At 43.7% G+C, this 15,711-nt stretch overlaps 1 protein-coding gene and 1 pseudogene across 2 annotated transcripts in view; both read left to right on the top strand.

Annotated features, from left to right (window-relative positions):
- Positions 1-15,711, top strand: part of LOC146449267 (uncharacterized) — a 28,079-nt pseudogene that overhangs the window by 9,947 nt on the left and 2,421 nt on the right. The window contains exons 2-4 of the transcript XR_014860623.1: positions 13,043-13,436; positions 14,595-14,775; positions 15,614-15,711. The exon at positions 15,614-15,711 is cut by the window's right edge and continues 105 nt beyond it. The product of XR_014860623.1 is annotated as an uncharacterized LOC146449267 (transcript). The remainder of the gene's footprint in view (positions 1-13,042; positions 13,437-14,594; positions 14,776-15,613) is intronic.
- Positions 416-9,800, top strand: LOC146449268 (uncharacterized). Its single transcript, XM_085101506.1, has 6 exons — positions 416-448; positions 1,330-1,669; positions 2,101-2,281; positions 3,683-3,891; positions 6,811-7,086; positions 9,524-9,800. The coding sequence occupies exons 1-6, from the start codon at positions 431-433 to the stop codon at positions 9,745-9,747; spliced, it is 1,248 nt and encodes a 415-aa protein (XP_084957632.1). The 5' UTR covers positions 416-430; the 3' UTR covers positions 9,748-9,800.

The following is a 15,711-nucleotide window of genomic DNA, read 5'->3' as shown; positions in this document are numbered from 1 at the left end:
GACAGGTGTTTTTGTGGTGGTCAGTAAACAGCCGTTTTATTCCTGCCCTTTCCCGTCCCCTTCCCTCTGTTTCTATTGAGCTCCTTTCATTCCTCCTTTCATTAACTCGCTCTCTACGATCTTGTGAGAAAATAGAAGGTTTGTGGACAGGCTCAGGTATTGAAAATAGCCAAATCAAGGAAAACACGATCTGTTCTTTTAAATCACCCTACACTACAGGGAGAAATTTTGAACTCTGTACTCAGACAAGTCAGACATGGACTTTGACACGTCACTTCCGGGATAAGAAAATTTCCGTCACATTTTCCGGGAAATAAGATACTTTCGCTTTTGAGCCACAGTTTCGCTTTTAGTTTTCACTTTCGAAGGGGTGCAAAGCGGATCGCAAGCTGCTGGATGAGTGCGCAGGGATAGAAACCCAACTTTATTCATGTGGAACACAAGTATTGTGAGTGCAAGTGACTCTTTATTAGGGCTAGAATGTAACCCTGGGAGACCTAGAGTGATGAAAACAAGATGGTAACTGTGAAGCTCGATTATGCTGCATGTAAGCTCCGTTCACTTCGGCTGAAGCATGGGGCTACATAGAAAAAATCGAAATCCCCAATGACTAGAGGCTATGTTGGCCATTATGTTTTCGGGTCTATATGCTACGTGCGACTACTAGGATCTGTGATCGCTTCGTATATTTCATGCCAATCTCCTCATCGTCCTTGATATCCAAACACTTAGCACTACGGGGATTTTTGTGAAGGGAGGTAAACCACAGAACCTGGAGAAAGTGCCATCGGACTAAAAACGGGAGCAAGCAACAAACTCGAGTTAGGCATTCATTTAACCTACTGAAAAAAAAGAGAGGGTGATTAAATTCAAACAAAGGTATTGACAAATCATTTTATCGATTTCCCGTGATATGTTCTGTCGTGTTTCTGTAATTTAGTCACGCGAAATTGAGTTTAGCAGTCACGCAATACCTTATGCATCAATGCAAATATTTTTGGCAGAAAGTTTCTTATGCTGTTGGATAATATTTACGTACAACAGTGCATAAAAGAAGTGTATAGAGAAAGGGTTGTCAGGGTTATGTAATAAGGGGATGAGAGAAATCAGAACAGACAGACTCCTTACAGAACTTGAAAGAGAAAGTGTGAAGCCCCTGTACAGGAAACACACACTGAAGTCCAGTGTGCGAAATAACAGAAATCCGTTGCTATTATTTATAAAAATAGGTACGCATTGCGTACATGTGGGTAGTGCTGTGCAGGCGCAGCAGACCTGTTTGTTTACGGACACTCACTCACTCACTCACTCACTCACTCACTCACACAGGCTGCTCAGGAGGAGAATCGACAAAGGGCGAGGGAGCTGGAAAGACAGTTAGGGTCAGAACGTGAACAAGCGTTAAGGGAAGCGCAAGAACGCGCGCGGTGCGAGGATGAGAACCGAAGGAAGATTTTGGACCAGCGAAAACGCGAACGAGAGGAAAGAGAAAGGAAGATGAAGGAGGAAAAAGACTTTATCGAACTTCAAACTGCCTTGATGAATTACGATTTCCAGAAAAGTCCAAGGATTAAAAAGGAAAGTTTCCGAGATCTTGATGTCAGTGATATAGATGTTGTGCGAATTGCCTTAATCGGGCCTACAGGCTCCGGAAAAACAAGCTTTGTTGGTAAGAAGATTTTTGTTGTTGTTGTTGTTGGTGGTGGTGGAATTGTTCCAAGATTTGTCCCCCCCCCCCCCCCCCAAAAAAAAAAAAAAAAAAACAAGGAAAAGTCTCCATATGTCATAACAGCTCACACCAACCCCCACCCCATCCCCAACAGTGCTAGCCATCTCAGGTGTTTCCCTATGGATCTGCTCTAATTTTCTATTGTACTCGAGCAAATCTGCGAAAATTGTCGCTTTGTCTTCGACAAACTTCAAAAGTACTCGGGTTATCTTCGAAAATCTCCGGAGATTCTCTTCTCCACGGAAGGAGATCGACATGGGCTCCTGTCCAAGGATAACAATTTCACACTTGCCTTTCCTGTATGCTGTATCGTATCGTCAAAATTTCAATCGTTTCTTTAAACATTTTCGTTTCTTCTTTGATGTTAAAAGGCACGATGCAACGAGCGCTTAATGAAACTCAATACGCCTTTGGAGATGCAGGTGCCAATGTGGCGACCATTCTTCTTGAAGAGTACTTTGTACAAAAGCATGTACGGCTGGTGGATACCCAGGGATTTTTTTGGAACGATGAAAACCTATTTGAAGAGTGTCTTAACATTATGTCAGGAAGGTAGTACATTCAAAGCCTCGATTTTCTAGAAATAAATAGAAATTAAGCTCCAGTTGGGAAGTTGGGAATTTCATTGTTTTCAAAACCATTCCTTACATTCTTGACCAATGAAAACAAAAACTAAAGCAATGCATGTCTATCATCCGGGATAGTCATGGATAACGATTGGAAAACAAGAACCGTTTTTATTTTACTGACGATTTCTGTGATGATCTGTAATGACTCCCTTTGATCTGAGACGGTAGAGATTTGTTTGAAATGTTGAGCTGGACAGCAAACCCCATTCTAAATTTCACTTTGTTTAGGTCTCTCAAAGGCTCGAGAATCAACACGGGGTATGACGGGTGTACATACTTTCACATATTATGTGATTGTTTCAATATACAGAACGAGTAAAAAATCGCCAACTTTGCAATACGGTATGTAAACTACAGTAAAAGAATTATATATTACAGATCGAAACTTTGCCGTTGTACAACGGCGAAGTGAATGCCTCTGTATATAGAAGTGACTGAAATCTCGCCGTTGCTACAACGGCGAAATAAACCGTCCGTACAACAGAAGGCATCGATATCTCGCCGTTGATCATCGGCGAAGCAAACCGTCTGTATAATAGAAGAAATCGATATCTCGCCATTGATCATCGGCGAAGCGAACCGTCTGTATAATAAAAGGCATCGATATCTCGCCGTTGTACGAGATTTTAGTGTCATTTAAATACAGAGGCATTTACCTCGCCGTTGTACAACGGCGAGATTTTGGTCGGTAATAGATAATTTGTATTTTACATATTGCAAAGTTGGCGAATTTTTACTCGTTCTGTATATTGAAACAATCGCATAATATGTGTTTGTCTGATCACAGTGCAGGAAGCAGCGAAACACTTAATCATACATTGGAGTTTGCGCGACGCAGGAAACACCAGTCATTTCATAGATTCACATCAGCTCTGTGGCTTTTCGACACTTGTTAACCCTAGCCCGGAGGTAGTTCTTTCTAAGCATGAAATGCTCGTTGACTAAACGAAAAGGTTTTCACTGAGCATTCTCAGAACTAATGAAAATGAGGGCGTTAAAGCAAGAACAAGATTCTTATTTCTCAGTGATCTTTGGCGGCGTTAAGCCTGTCACAAATGTAGTGCAATGGCTTGTATATCACTGTTATAACAGTCCCGTACTTCCAAACAGTCTAGCTAAAATCCAATTTTAAGCCTGCTTTGTTTACAGCAGTATAGCAAGCACTTTATTCATTGTATACAAATTCTCGTTATTAGAAAATCACACGGGCGAAATTTTAATCGAGGACAGTGTTCCGGGCCTTAGTTACTTTCTCTTGTTAAATTTGTTTTATTTTATTTATTTATTTATTTATTTATTTTTGTTGTTGGTTTTTTTTTTTAAGAATTCGCCCAGGTGAAAAAATCTCTCGAAACTACGATCCACAGAAGACTGGGGAAGAGCTGAACACAGCTCAGACGAGAAGCAAAGCTCAAGAGCTCGCCAAATGTGCGCATGCAGTGATATTTGTAGTTAGGGCAGATGATCTACATTTGAAGCATGGGATCTGCAAAAAAATACTGAAGAGGATCAGAGATCACTTTAACGAAGACGGTAAGAACATTGTTTGCCTCTTATCAAAAAGTCATTCTACAGTAAGAATGCTTATAGTAAGAAAGGAATCACGTCTGACCAAAACTAAAACGCAAATAGCGTAATGAACCAATCAGAACTCTGGACAAACGAATGCAACCAATAGCAAGCTAAGAAAAACGTGCAACCAGCAGTGTTGAAGCATTGGGAAACGTATAATCAGCGTCCAGCGCGGGAAAATGGCAATTAGGGTCCAGGGCGGGAAAACGTGGAGTCAGCGTCCGGCGGGAGAAAACGTGCAATTAGCGTCCGGCGCGGGAAAACGTGTAATTAGCGTCCGCCGCGGGAAAACTTGTAAACAGCGTCCGGCACGAGAAAACGTGGAAACAGCTTTCGGCGGGGGAAAACGTGGAGCCAGCGTCCGACGCGGGAATCAGCGTCGGGCGGAGAAACGTGGAATCAGCGTTCGGCGCTGGAAAACGTGTAATTAGCGTCCGGCGCGGAAAAACGTGTAAACAGCGTCCGGCACGGGAAAACGTGGAATCAGCGTCCGGCGCGGGAAAACGTGTAAACAGCGTCCGGCGCGGGAAAACGTGTAATTAGCGTCCGACGCGGGAAAACGTGTAAACAGCGTCTGGCACGGGAAAACGTGGAATCAGCGTCCAGCGCGGGATAACGTGGAATCAGCGTCCGGCGTGGAAAAACGTGTAATTAGCGTACGGCGCGGGAAAACGTGGAATTAGCGTCCGGCGCGGGAAAACGTGGAATCAGCGTCCAGCGCAGGAAAACGTGTAATCAGCGTCCAGCGCAGGAAAACGTGTAATCAGCGTCCGTCGCGGGAAAACGTGGAGACAGCGTTCGGCGCGGGTAAACGTGTTTTTGTAAGTCGATTCAAATGAATTTTAGTTGAGCTCCTTTCTTGATATCCGATCTTTTTACAAAGGTTTGTTTAACTGGAGAAGACTGGGAAAGAGCCGAGCACAGCTCAGACGAGAGGCAAGGCTCAAGAGCTCGCCAAATTTGCACACGCAGTGATATTTGTAGTGAGGGCAGATGATCCACATTTGAAGCATGGGAGCCACAAAAAAACCTTGAAGAGGATCAGAGATCAGTTTAGGGAAGACGGTAAGAACAATGTTTGCCTCTCCTCAAAAAGTCATTCGACAGTAAGAATGCTTATAGTAAGAAAGGAATCACGTCTGACCAAAACTAAAACGCAAATAACGTAATGAACCAATCAGAACTCTGGACAAACGAATGCAACCAATAGCAAGCTAAGAAAAACGTGCAACCAGCAGTATTCAAGCGCGGGAAAACATATAACTGAGCGTCCAGCGCGGGAAAATGGCAATTAGGGTCCAGGGCGGGAAAACGTGGAGTCAGCGTCGGGCGGGAGAAAACGTGGAATCAGTGTCCAGCGCAGGAAAACGTGTAAACAGCGTCCGGCGCGGGAAAACGTGTAATTAGCGTCCGCCGCGGGAAAACTTGTAAACAGCGTCCGGCACGAGAAAACGTGGAAACAGCTTCCAGCGGGGGAAAACGTGGAGCCAGCGTCCGGCGCGGGAATCAGCGTCGGGCGGAAAAACGTGGAATCAGCGTTCGGCGCAGGAAAACGTGTAATTAGCGTCCGGCGCGGGAAAAATGTGTAAACAGCGTCCGGCACGGGAAAACGTGGAATCAGCGTCCGGCGCGGGAAAACGTGTAAACAGCGTTTGGCGCGGGAAAACGTGGAATCAGCGTCCAGCGTGGGAAAACGTGGAGTCAGCGTCCGGCGCGGGAAAACGTGGAATCAGCGTCCGGCGTGGGAAAACGTGTTATTAGCGTACGGCGCGGGAAAACGTGTAAACAGCTTCCGGCACGGGGAAACGTGCAATCAGCGTCAGGCGGGGGAAAACGTGGAGTCAGCGTCTGGCGCAGGAAAACGTGGAATCAGCGTCCGGCGCGGGAAGACGTGTAATCAGCGTCCGCCACGTAAAAACGTGGAATCAGCGTCCGGCGCAGGAAAACGTGGAATCAGCGTCCGGTGCGGGAAAACGTGGAATCAGCGTCCGGCGCAGGAAAACGTGTAATCAGCGTCCGCCGCGGGAAAACGTGGAGTCAGCATTCGGTGCGGGTAAACGTGTTTTTGTAAGTCGATTCAAATGAATTTTAGTTTAGCTCCTTTCTTGATACCCGATCTTTTTACAAAGGTTTGTTTAACTATAATTTTTAAAAATGTTCACCCTTACTCAGCGTTTCATGCACAAGAATAGAACCGCGCGCAACAATTTTTCACGTTGTAGAAATGAGAGGTCGGTAAGACTTTATGCAACACTTGTTGAGAAGGCTACACGGGCAAAAAAAACAGTTGCAAGTTCCAACCCAACATTAATATGTAGCAAGGTGTCCGAAACTGTCGCCCATTTCATGAAAAAACGTAGAAACCTTGTACCATTTATACAAGTAAATCGCGTTTATTCGACTGTATAATGAGCTAGACATACACTTCAGAGTTAATTCTCTGATATAGCATTAGAGTTCATTTCAGTTCTTCTGTTGCGTAAGACACAACTGCTGTGCTTTTGTATTGCTAGAAATGGTTCGCAGGTGACATAAGGCTGATAATGCGACACGTTTTGCGGTACTTGCGGTACTACTCTCAACAGCGCTGAAACATTAGTTCCGTGCGACCTGTCGTACAATCGAGAGTTTTAGAATCGCGTTTACGGCAAGAACTGCAAACGCGAGATTCGCGTTTGTTTCCTTCTAAAATCTAGCACAGAGATCAGAATAATGTAAAATAATTCTGACTTTTGATGGTTACGCAAAACTCAATTTTACTGAGAAGCTGAAAGCAGTGAGGGACAAATTACAAAGTAGACATGGCCACGTGGTCATTTCTACCGTTTGCCGTAAACGCAATTCTCTCCGGGATAAAATGCCTTCTTGTTGTCACTTCAGGCTATTCCCCTGTGACAGTGATCACCTACCTGGATAGGATAAAAGACGACGGCGAAAAAGAAGATGTCTTTGACAAGGCGTCTTCGCAAACTGGTAGTTCAAGCACGAGGACCTACTTTATTGAAAATTACTCAGACGAGAAAAGTGAGAAATCTTTTGTCGTGGAGCGGACTGCTCTTGACGTCTTGGAGTCTGCTTTGATGTCCGCTGAAAGGTTCATACAGATCCGCAAGCAGCGAGAGAAAAACCGGATGGCAAGAAATGCCGCTGCAGGAGGTAAAATATTAAACCACAGGGCGCCCACACAAACTATGTGACCGTTTGTATTTTGAATTTATAGAGGCAATGTATGGGAATATCGAAAATCCTCGTATTATCGTACTAGATTGCGATAGATATTCTCATTTAACATCAAAATAAACGTAGTTTTACCTTAAATGTTGTGTGTTGTCATTCCTGAGGTTGAAGACGGCGATTTTAGCCATTCCGAAGGGTTCGGCGTTGAAAGTTCACTCTATTACGCTCGAGTGAACGTTCAACGCCGAACCCTTCGGAATGGCTAAAATCGCCGTCTTCAACCTCAGGAATGACAACACACAACATTTAAGGTAAAACTACGTTTATTTTGATGTTAAACGAGAATATCTATCGCAATCTAGTACGATAATACGAGGATTTTCGATATTCCCATACATTGCCTCTATAAATTCAAAATACAAACGGTCACATAGTTTGTGTGGGTGCCCTGTGATTAAACGACTCGAGTTGATGAGAGTTCAAACTGTTTGATATAAACGAGTTAGCGGCGAAGAAGGATCCATATTACACACTCCTTTGAGTTTGTACAATACATCATGAAGGAGACGCGGGGGGGGGGGGTGGGGGGAGGGTGGCTCGCTCATTCATCCCAAAGACTCTCTTAGTCGCGCATTGTGCGCAGGGTATTCATGGCGAGCCGCACGCCTTAGCAACCGAGGCCTATTGTTTACGGGAGTGCTGTTGACAGTTTAAGACCACATTTTCGTGCAATACGAGCCCCAGTGCGTTGTAAAAAGTTTACAGCAATCAACATTCACTCACTGTGTGCAGTCGAATATTTCCGGTTCAGTCAAAAACCTCCGGACAATTAAAAAAATCCGGAGAATAATAAAGTTATCGTCGATGTGCAGCGAGTATTAAACACGGCAAAGCAAAGGCGACACACCCCATTGCTCGTCCTTATCAGGCGACTCACCCGAGATAAGAACGGCCGAGTTAAAAATCTCTCTGTGAAGAAATTTCTAATATTATTATCAGAGTTAGCTCACGAAGCAAAGGCGACGCACCCGATTGCTTATTGTTCTCAGGCGACACACCCGAGAGAACAACTGTGACCAAACTATGTCTTTTACCTCTACATAATAAAACCGTGAATATTTAGCCGGTAATTTTGGACATTTTTGTCGCACTCAGTGTGGTGAACATTGATTGCCAGTATCTATTTTGGTCTTACCGTCTGAAATACTAACACGGTACCGCAACAATAATATCATCATAAATGTACAGTTTGTGTTGACTCTGATTCTAAGAGTTCCTACACACGTGGAAAATGGAAGCTGGAGATCGACGCCGTAACACTTTTTCCCAAATCACGAAATCGCGATAAAATATAAAACGTAAACATTAAAATCGCACTTACCTTTGCGGACGAATGAAGGATGACGATTGACTTTATTTATCATTCAGTTATTGGAAAATGATGCAGAAAATTAGCTTGCCGAAAAATAAACTATAAATTTGCATTGTAGAGACGATGGGCGAACAAATCATTGATGTTATGGTTCGTCGATTTAGGACCATTCAGCGCGCCAATTAGATTGGCGGGAAATAGAAAACCTTCAGTAAAAATTGTCATTTTTCGACTTTTTCCGTTTCCGACGGTCGATGTGTAGCCAGGCTTCTGGACAGATCGGAGGAGTTTTCGTTTCCAGTTAACTGTGCGTTTCCACAAAAGCCAAGCTTTCTAGTCACAGAGTTCATTGCTTTGCGGCAAGCTCGATCTAGACATTACACGCGACTGAAAAAGATTCTTTACTATACTGTTGATAGATTGCTCCTTTCGAACTCCGGAATTCGATCATAGCAACTGTCACTCAACCTAATTAATTTTAACACCTCTACGCGGCTCCTCATGTGGGATTGTGTTACGTTCTTCTCATCAAGCCCTGCTTCCCTCTTTGACAAAAGGGGTCTGGGAACGGGTTAGGGCGAAGTCGAGTGTACAGAGAGTTGGCGTTCGAATAAAAGCAAGAGTGTAACTGTTCAAGGTGGACAACATTCGCTAAGACTGCACGAGAGTGTCGATAAGAGAGCGTGAGAACTGATCATAAAGAGAGAGAGAGAGAGAGAGAGAGAGAGAGAGAGAGAGAGAGAGAGAGAGAGAGAGAGAGAGAGAGAGAGAGAGAGAGAGAGAGAGACTTCAAAGCGAAAACCGCCTTCTAAAGCATAATAAAGGTCAATAAACAGTGTCAATAGAAAATCACGCTCCCTTCAGTATTTCAGTATATTCAGACTCAAAACCTGTAACCACGAACCTTGTACCGTGACACCTAGAACACTAATAACATCTTTCATTTAAATGATCATAGTTTTGGTGAAATCTTTTTTTAGAATCAATAGCTTGAGGAGAGAAGGGTATCTTCACAGCGTTGTCTTTTTTTCAACCCTTCCTCAGGAGCTAATGCTGGGGTGGAGACATTGGAACAGTTCTTTGCCCGTCTGAAGAAAAAGTACCATTGGACTGACCAGGGAAAGATGAAAGAGGTTATGTCGCACCTGCAAAAAGAAGACATCAACACTGTGCAGGTGCTCAAGGAACTCTGGGAAGATTTGAAGTCAGAGCTGCCGCTGTCCATTGGCATGAAGAAATGCATGGAGGAAGAGATTAGCAAAATTTAAAGCAAGCAGGAAGTAATGACACTGAATGCTACAAAACGGGACATTATTCAATGGTACGGTTTAAATTAATTCCAGCATTTTTGTTTCGGTGTTGTTCGAAAAGGAATACTATTATCCACAGACTCAAAAGTTTAGAACCACCTTGTGCAGCATAATAAACAGCACCACAGGAAAGTACTGCTCAGTAGCGTTCATTAGAATGGTCACGCTTTAGGATTTTAAGTCATGCACAGACTCAAAAGTTTAGAACCACCTTGCGCAGCATGATAAACAGCACCACAGGAAAGTACTGCCCAGTAGCTTGCACTTGAATAGTTATACTTAAGGATTTCATCCAAAGGCTCAAACTTTAGAATCACCTTGAACAACATAACAGACAGCTTTCATTTGCATGGTCACACTTTGGGCTTTTTCCGGAGTTTCAAAACGCTAAAACCAGCTTGAACAGCATAATAAACAGCACCACAGAAAGGCGCTTCCTAATGGAAACTTATAATTAATTAAAAATAGAGCCATACCAGCAGAGGAAAAGTAGGCTACAGCTGATAATTTCTTTATCAAAGTTAGCTAAGAGAGGTTCAAAATAGTCCTCTTCCAGTAGAAATGTTTGCTAATAAACTTCATTAAAAAGTTTCAAAGTCAATTATTTGAGCTCCTCTGTGCTTACGGTAGAAATGATCAAACGTCAAATGTTGCCGCGTGAGTGACGAATATAAACAAAAATAAAAGTATAGGAGTGGGGAGGAAGGGAGTTCATGAGGAAGTGCAAGAAGAACCTCCTAGTAGAATCAATGATACTAGTGAGGACCCTCGCAGAACAGTGGCCGGCGTGCTTGGACGAATTTCACAGGGGCCGCAGGGGCCGAAAAGGTACCAGAATATCGTCCAAGGAGAGTGGCTGAAGGGGCCTCTTGGAGAACACCGACCTTTTCCCCAGAGCCTTTTCCCCTTATGAATTCTCCATTGCATTCAGTTTAACGTCACATATACCCTAGTCCCTCGTGCCCAGAAGTCTTAAAAGACTCTGTCAGCTAAGAGAGACAGGTGTTTTTGTGGTGGTCAGTAAACAGCCGTTTTATTCCTGTCCTTTCCCGTCCCCGACCCTCTATTTCTATTGAGCTCCTTTCATTCCTCATTTCATTAACTCGCTCTCTACGATCTTGTGAGAAAATAGGTTTGTGGACAGGCTCAGGTACTGAAAATAGCCAAATCATGGAAAACACTATCTGTTCTTTTAAATCACCCTCCGCTACAGGGGAAACATTTTGAACTCTGTACTCAGACTAGTCAGACATAGACTTTGATACGTCACTTCCGGGATTAGAAAACTTCCGTCACATTTTCCGGGAAATAAGATACTTTCGCTTTTGAACCAGAGTTTCGCTTTTAGTTTTCACTTTCGAAGGGCTGCAAAGCGGATCGCAAACTGCTTGAAGAGCGCGCAGGGACAGAAACCCAACTTTATTCATGTGGAACACAAGTATTGTGAGTGCAACTGACTTTTTATTAGGGCTAGAATGTAACCCTGGGAGACCTAGAGTGATGAAAACAAGATGGTAACTGTGAAGCTCGATTATGCTGCATGTAAGCTCCGTTCACTTCGGCCGAAGCATGGGGCTACATAGAAAAAAATCTAAATCTCCAATGACTAGAGGCTAGGCTGGCCATTATGTTTTCGTGTCTATCTGCTACGTGCGACTACTAGGATCTGTGATCGCTTCGTATATTTCATGCCGATCTCCTTATGGTCCTTGATATCCAAACAGAATTGAAACTTAGCACTACGGGGATTTTTGTGAAGGGAGGTAAACCACAGAACCTAGAGAAAGTACCATCGGACTAAAAACGGGAGCAAGCAACAAACTCGAGTTAGGCATTCATTTAACGTACTGATAAAATTAAGAGAGGGTGATTAAATTCAAACGAAGGTATTGACAAATCATTTTATCGATTTCCCGTGATATGTTCTGCCGTCTTTTTAATGGGGTTTCCGCTGCAATTAAGTCACGCGAAATTGAGTTTAGAAGTCACGCAATACCTTATGCATCAATACACATATTTTTGACAGAACGTTTCTTATGCTGTTGGTTAAAATTTACGTACAACAGTACATAAAAGCAGTGTATAGACAACGGGGTGTCAGGGTTATCTTATAAGGAGATGAGAGAAATCAACGCAGACTCCTTACAGAACTTAAAAGAGAAAGTGTGAAGCCCCTGTACAGGAAACATACACTGAAGTCCAGTGGGCGAAATAACAGAAATCCGTTTGCTATTATTTATAAAAATAGGTGCGCATTGCGTACATGTTGGTAGTGCTGTGCACGCGCAGCAGACCTGTTTGTTTACGGACACTCACTCACTCACTCATTCACCCACTCACTCACTCACTCATTCACCCACTCACTCACTCACTCACTCACTCACTCACTCACTCACTCACTCACGCACGCACGCACTCACTCACTCACTCACTCACTCACTCACTCACCCACCCACTCACTCACTCACTCACCCACCCACCCACCCACCCACTCACTCACTCACTCACTCACTCACTCACCCACCCACCCACCCACCCACCCACGCACTCACTCACTCACTCACAGGCTGCTCAAGAGGAGAATCAACAAAGGGCGAGGGAATCGGAAAGACAGTTAGGGTCAGAACGTGAACAAGCGTTAAGGGAAGCGCAAGAACGCGCGCGGTGCGAGGACGAGAACCAAAGGAAGATTTTGGACCAGCGAAAACGCGAACGAGAGGAAAGAGAAAGGAAGATAAAGGAGGAAAAAGAATTTATCGAACTTCAACCTGCCCTGATGAATTACGATTTCCAGAAAAGGCCGAGGATTAAAGGAGGGAGGGACGGGATGGCCGGGGTTTACGTTATAGCTGACGGAAAAAAATAATTAAATCGTAACTGAGAAATGGCTAAGAAAAGCTGCTTGAAATGGCCTAACATTTCACTAATAACTTACGGTGCGTTTGATTGACCCTATTCCGGAAAAGGAATACATAGAACGATGACAAGAGATTCCTGATAAAACGTTTTAGGGGTTACTGGAGTACGAGATGGTTCTTAAATTATCATGTGTCAGCGAAAGTTTGCAGACATGGCTTCCCAAATTTACATAAAAAGAGAAATCTAACAGCTATTCCGCTTATTCTTATTCAGCCAGACTGATACGGTCAATCGAACGCAACCTTAGATTATAGCAAGCTTTATCCAGACCTTATATAACGAAGGGTGATAATATGTGACCTCACCAACTTTTTATGAATTTTCTTTGTTAAAGAGTCATAAAACAGTGGACAGAACAGATCGAAATGCCTCTAACCAGAGCCGACAGGCTGCTCAGGAGGAGAATCAACAAAGGGCGAGGGAACTGGAAAGACAGTTAGGGTTAGAACATGAACAGGCGTTAAGGGAAGCGAAAGAACGCGTGCGATGCGAGGACGAGAACCAAAGAAAGATTTTGGACCAGAGAAAACGCCAGCGAGAGGAAAGAGAAAGGAAGATGAAGGAGGAAAAAGAATTTATCGAACTTCAAACTGCCCTGATGAATTACGATTTCCAGAAAAGGCCGAGGATTAAAAAGGAAAGTTTCCGAGATCTTGATTTCAGTGATATAGATGTTGTGCGCATTGCTTTAATTGGACCTGCAGGCTCCGGAAAAACAAACTTTGTTGGTAAGAAGAGTTTGTTGTAGTTGGTGGTGGTTGGCGTGTGTCAATAGAGTTCATAACAATAATACTTTTGTGAACTTTGGGAATTAGCGTACGAGAAAAACACCGCATACTAATGAAGAGTGTTTTATCAGCTGATTAAACACCGTATACTAATAAGAAGGAGGTCAATCGATGTAAAGTCACTGCACGTGATGTATAATCAACCATTTGATAGGTCAATGGGCTTATTAATTACTAATGAGTTTTTGAAAAGAACTATAAAAGTGGCACACCTCGCGAATGGGCCCTTTTCATGATGACGTCATTTGACTACAATCACCAGAATTCATTTCGCTTTCCTTTTCAAATTAAAATTTTGTAATCCCAGTGGACAGCAAAGAACAATGGCTGTAATTAGCACGAGAAAACAAAAAACTGAAGGATTCTGGTAGTTGTAGTCAAATGACGCCATAGTGAGAATGTCCTATTCTGTGGACACTCCATTTTTCCTTCCGCTCTCCTCATGGCCAGGAGAAAATAAGGCGACAGAGAGGGCAACGAGGGGCGTTGGCTGGGATATGTGATTTAAATTAATCTATTTTTAGACATCGTCTAAACGGAAGTTGGTTTTCCGAGACATCCGCAAACGGTCATGGTGACGTCACGGGAAGTCAATGGAGCGTGCCAACGTGGCATTGTGTAATGGCGGCTGTTTAATATTCAGTATGGCCTTCCTAAGTGGCATTTACAGTTGTCCAGACATGTTTGCGGACATCTCAGAAAACAGACTTCTGCTTTTACGGCGTCCCAAGTGCTATACTGGAGGGTCTCCCTCTCTGTTCCCTTATTTCTCTTGTCGTGACCTAAATCGCCTCAGACGATTTTTTAGCCCGTATATATCTGCTGCCATGTACAGAAGAGCATTCAGAAAGCGACAGAGTGTATCAGAGCGCTAAGATGGGGTCGATAGTTAGGAGACGGAAGCTTACGAGAGGTGAAACCACAGAGACTATCCGATATGCCGAAGCTCAAAATCAACGAGCCCTTTATGCTTGCCCCAATTTTAGCCAATTTCTATCACACCGCCCTTTACTCGTAGTACTAGAGACCCCTTTGTTTGACTAAGTTTTAGATTCTGTCGTCTCTTTGATCAATCACGTTTTACTTTGAATTTACAAGGCACCTTGTAGCGAGCTATTGGAGAGACACAGAGCGCCTTTGAACAGGGAAGAGGAGACGAAGGAGATATACTGCTTCAGGAGTACTTCGTGCAGAAAAACATTCGCCTGGTGGATACCAGGGGATTTTTTGAGAGCAATGAAAGCCTGTTTGAGGAATGCCTCAATATAATGACGGGAAGGTAATTATTGTTCCTCTTTATAGTATAGGACCAGGAGCCAGATTTTGGCTCCTGAAAAGACTGGTTGGCAAAAATCCCGGACCATAGTCAAGAAGAATTCACCAGTGATCACGACAATACACGATAGTTGACGAGAGAGTCCCCGAGAATTAATGAGAGTTGAAGGGAGCTATTGTGAGGGGCGGGGATTGACAACAACGACTGAGGCGAGTTGGCGAAAGATCACGAGTGTTCAAGAGGGCTGATGAAAGTTAACGAGAATCTGCAAAGTTGACAAACGCTGAGGAAAGAAAACTAGAGTTGAGGAAAGTTCCGGAGAGTTGAGGAAATTTGATGAGACTAGTTGACGATAGTAAACGACAGTTGAAGAGAGTTGGTACGTTCAACGAGTTAAGCTGGTGAAATAAATGATTTCCCCCCCCCTCCCCCCACCCCACCCCAAAAAGGTCCGCGATTCGCCGAAACACAGTGTTAAACAATGGCTTCCAAAAAGCTATAGAGAGTTTAGCTCTTGATTTTGTTTCCTCCCCATCCCCCTACCCCTCTCATTTTTCAAACTCTACCATCGTCAACTATAACTTTTCCCTCGGAAGCTTGAACTTCCTTCATTCCCTAGACTCTCACTGAGTTTAACTCTCCTCAGCTCTAGGTGTATAGTTGTGAGTATGGTCAACAATGTGTGCCTTCAGTCATCATTTGAGCCATTTGTCCTGTCGTTCTGTTTTGTCTCATGTAGCAATCACAGCCTTTGCCCAGGTTTTCCTACCAACCCCCAGCTCCTTTTCCCTGGTCGTGCCTTCATATCATTCATATTTGCTTAATTTGTTTTCAATTTAAGAATTCGTCCAGGTGAAGAAATCCAACGAAACTACGACTCAAGGCAGACTGGTCAGGGAAACCGTCCAGTGGCAAAAAAAGCTCAGGAGTTCGCCAAAT

The sequence above is a fragment of the Pavona decussata genome, unplaced genomic scaffold, assembly GCF_977016875.1.
Source record: "Pavona decussata unplaced genomic scaffold, jaPavDecu1.1 SCAFFOLD_602, whole genome shotgun sequence".
In the NCBI taxonomy this organism is placed as follows: Eukaryota; Metazoa; Cnidaria; class Anthozoa; order Scleractinia; family Agariciidae; genus Pavona; species Pavona decussata.
The sequence above is the reverse complement of the archived record's forward strand: the minus strand, read 5'-3'. Positions and strand labels throughout refer to the sequence as shown.

What these genes read in the sequence shown, in the direction of transcription:
- LOC146449268 (XM_085101506.1), top strand. An exon ending in CGGAAAAACAAGCTTTGTTG is followed by an intron (nt 1,670 to 2,100) that starts GTAAGAAGATTT and finishes TGATGTTAAAAG; the next exon opens with GCACGATGCAACGAGCGCTT. An exon ending in CTTAACATTATGTCAGGAAG is followed by an intron (nt 2,282 to 3,682) that starts GTAGTACATTCA and finishes TTTTTTTTTAAG; the next exon opens with AATTCGCCCAGGTGAAAAAA.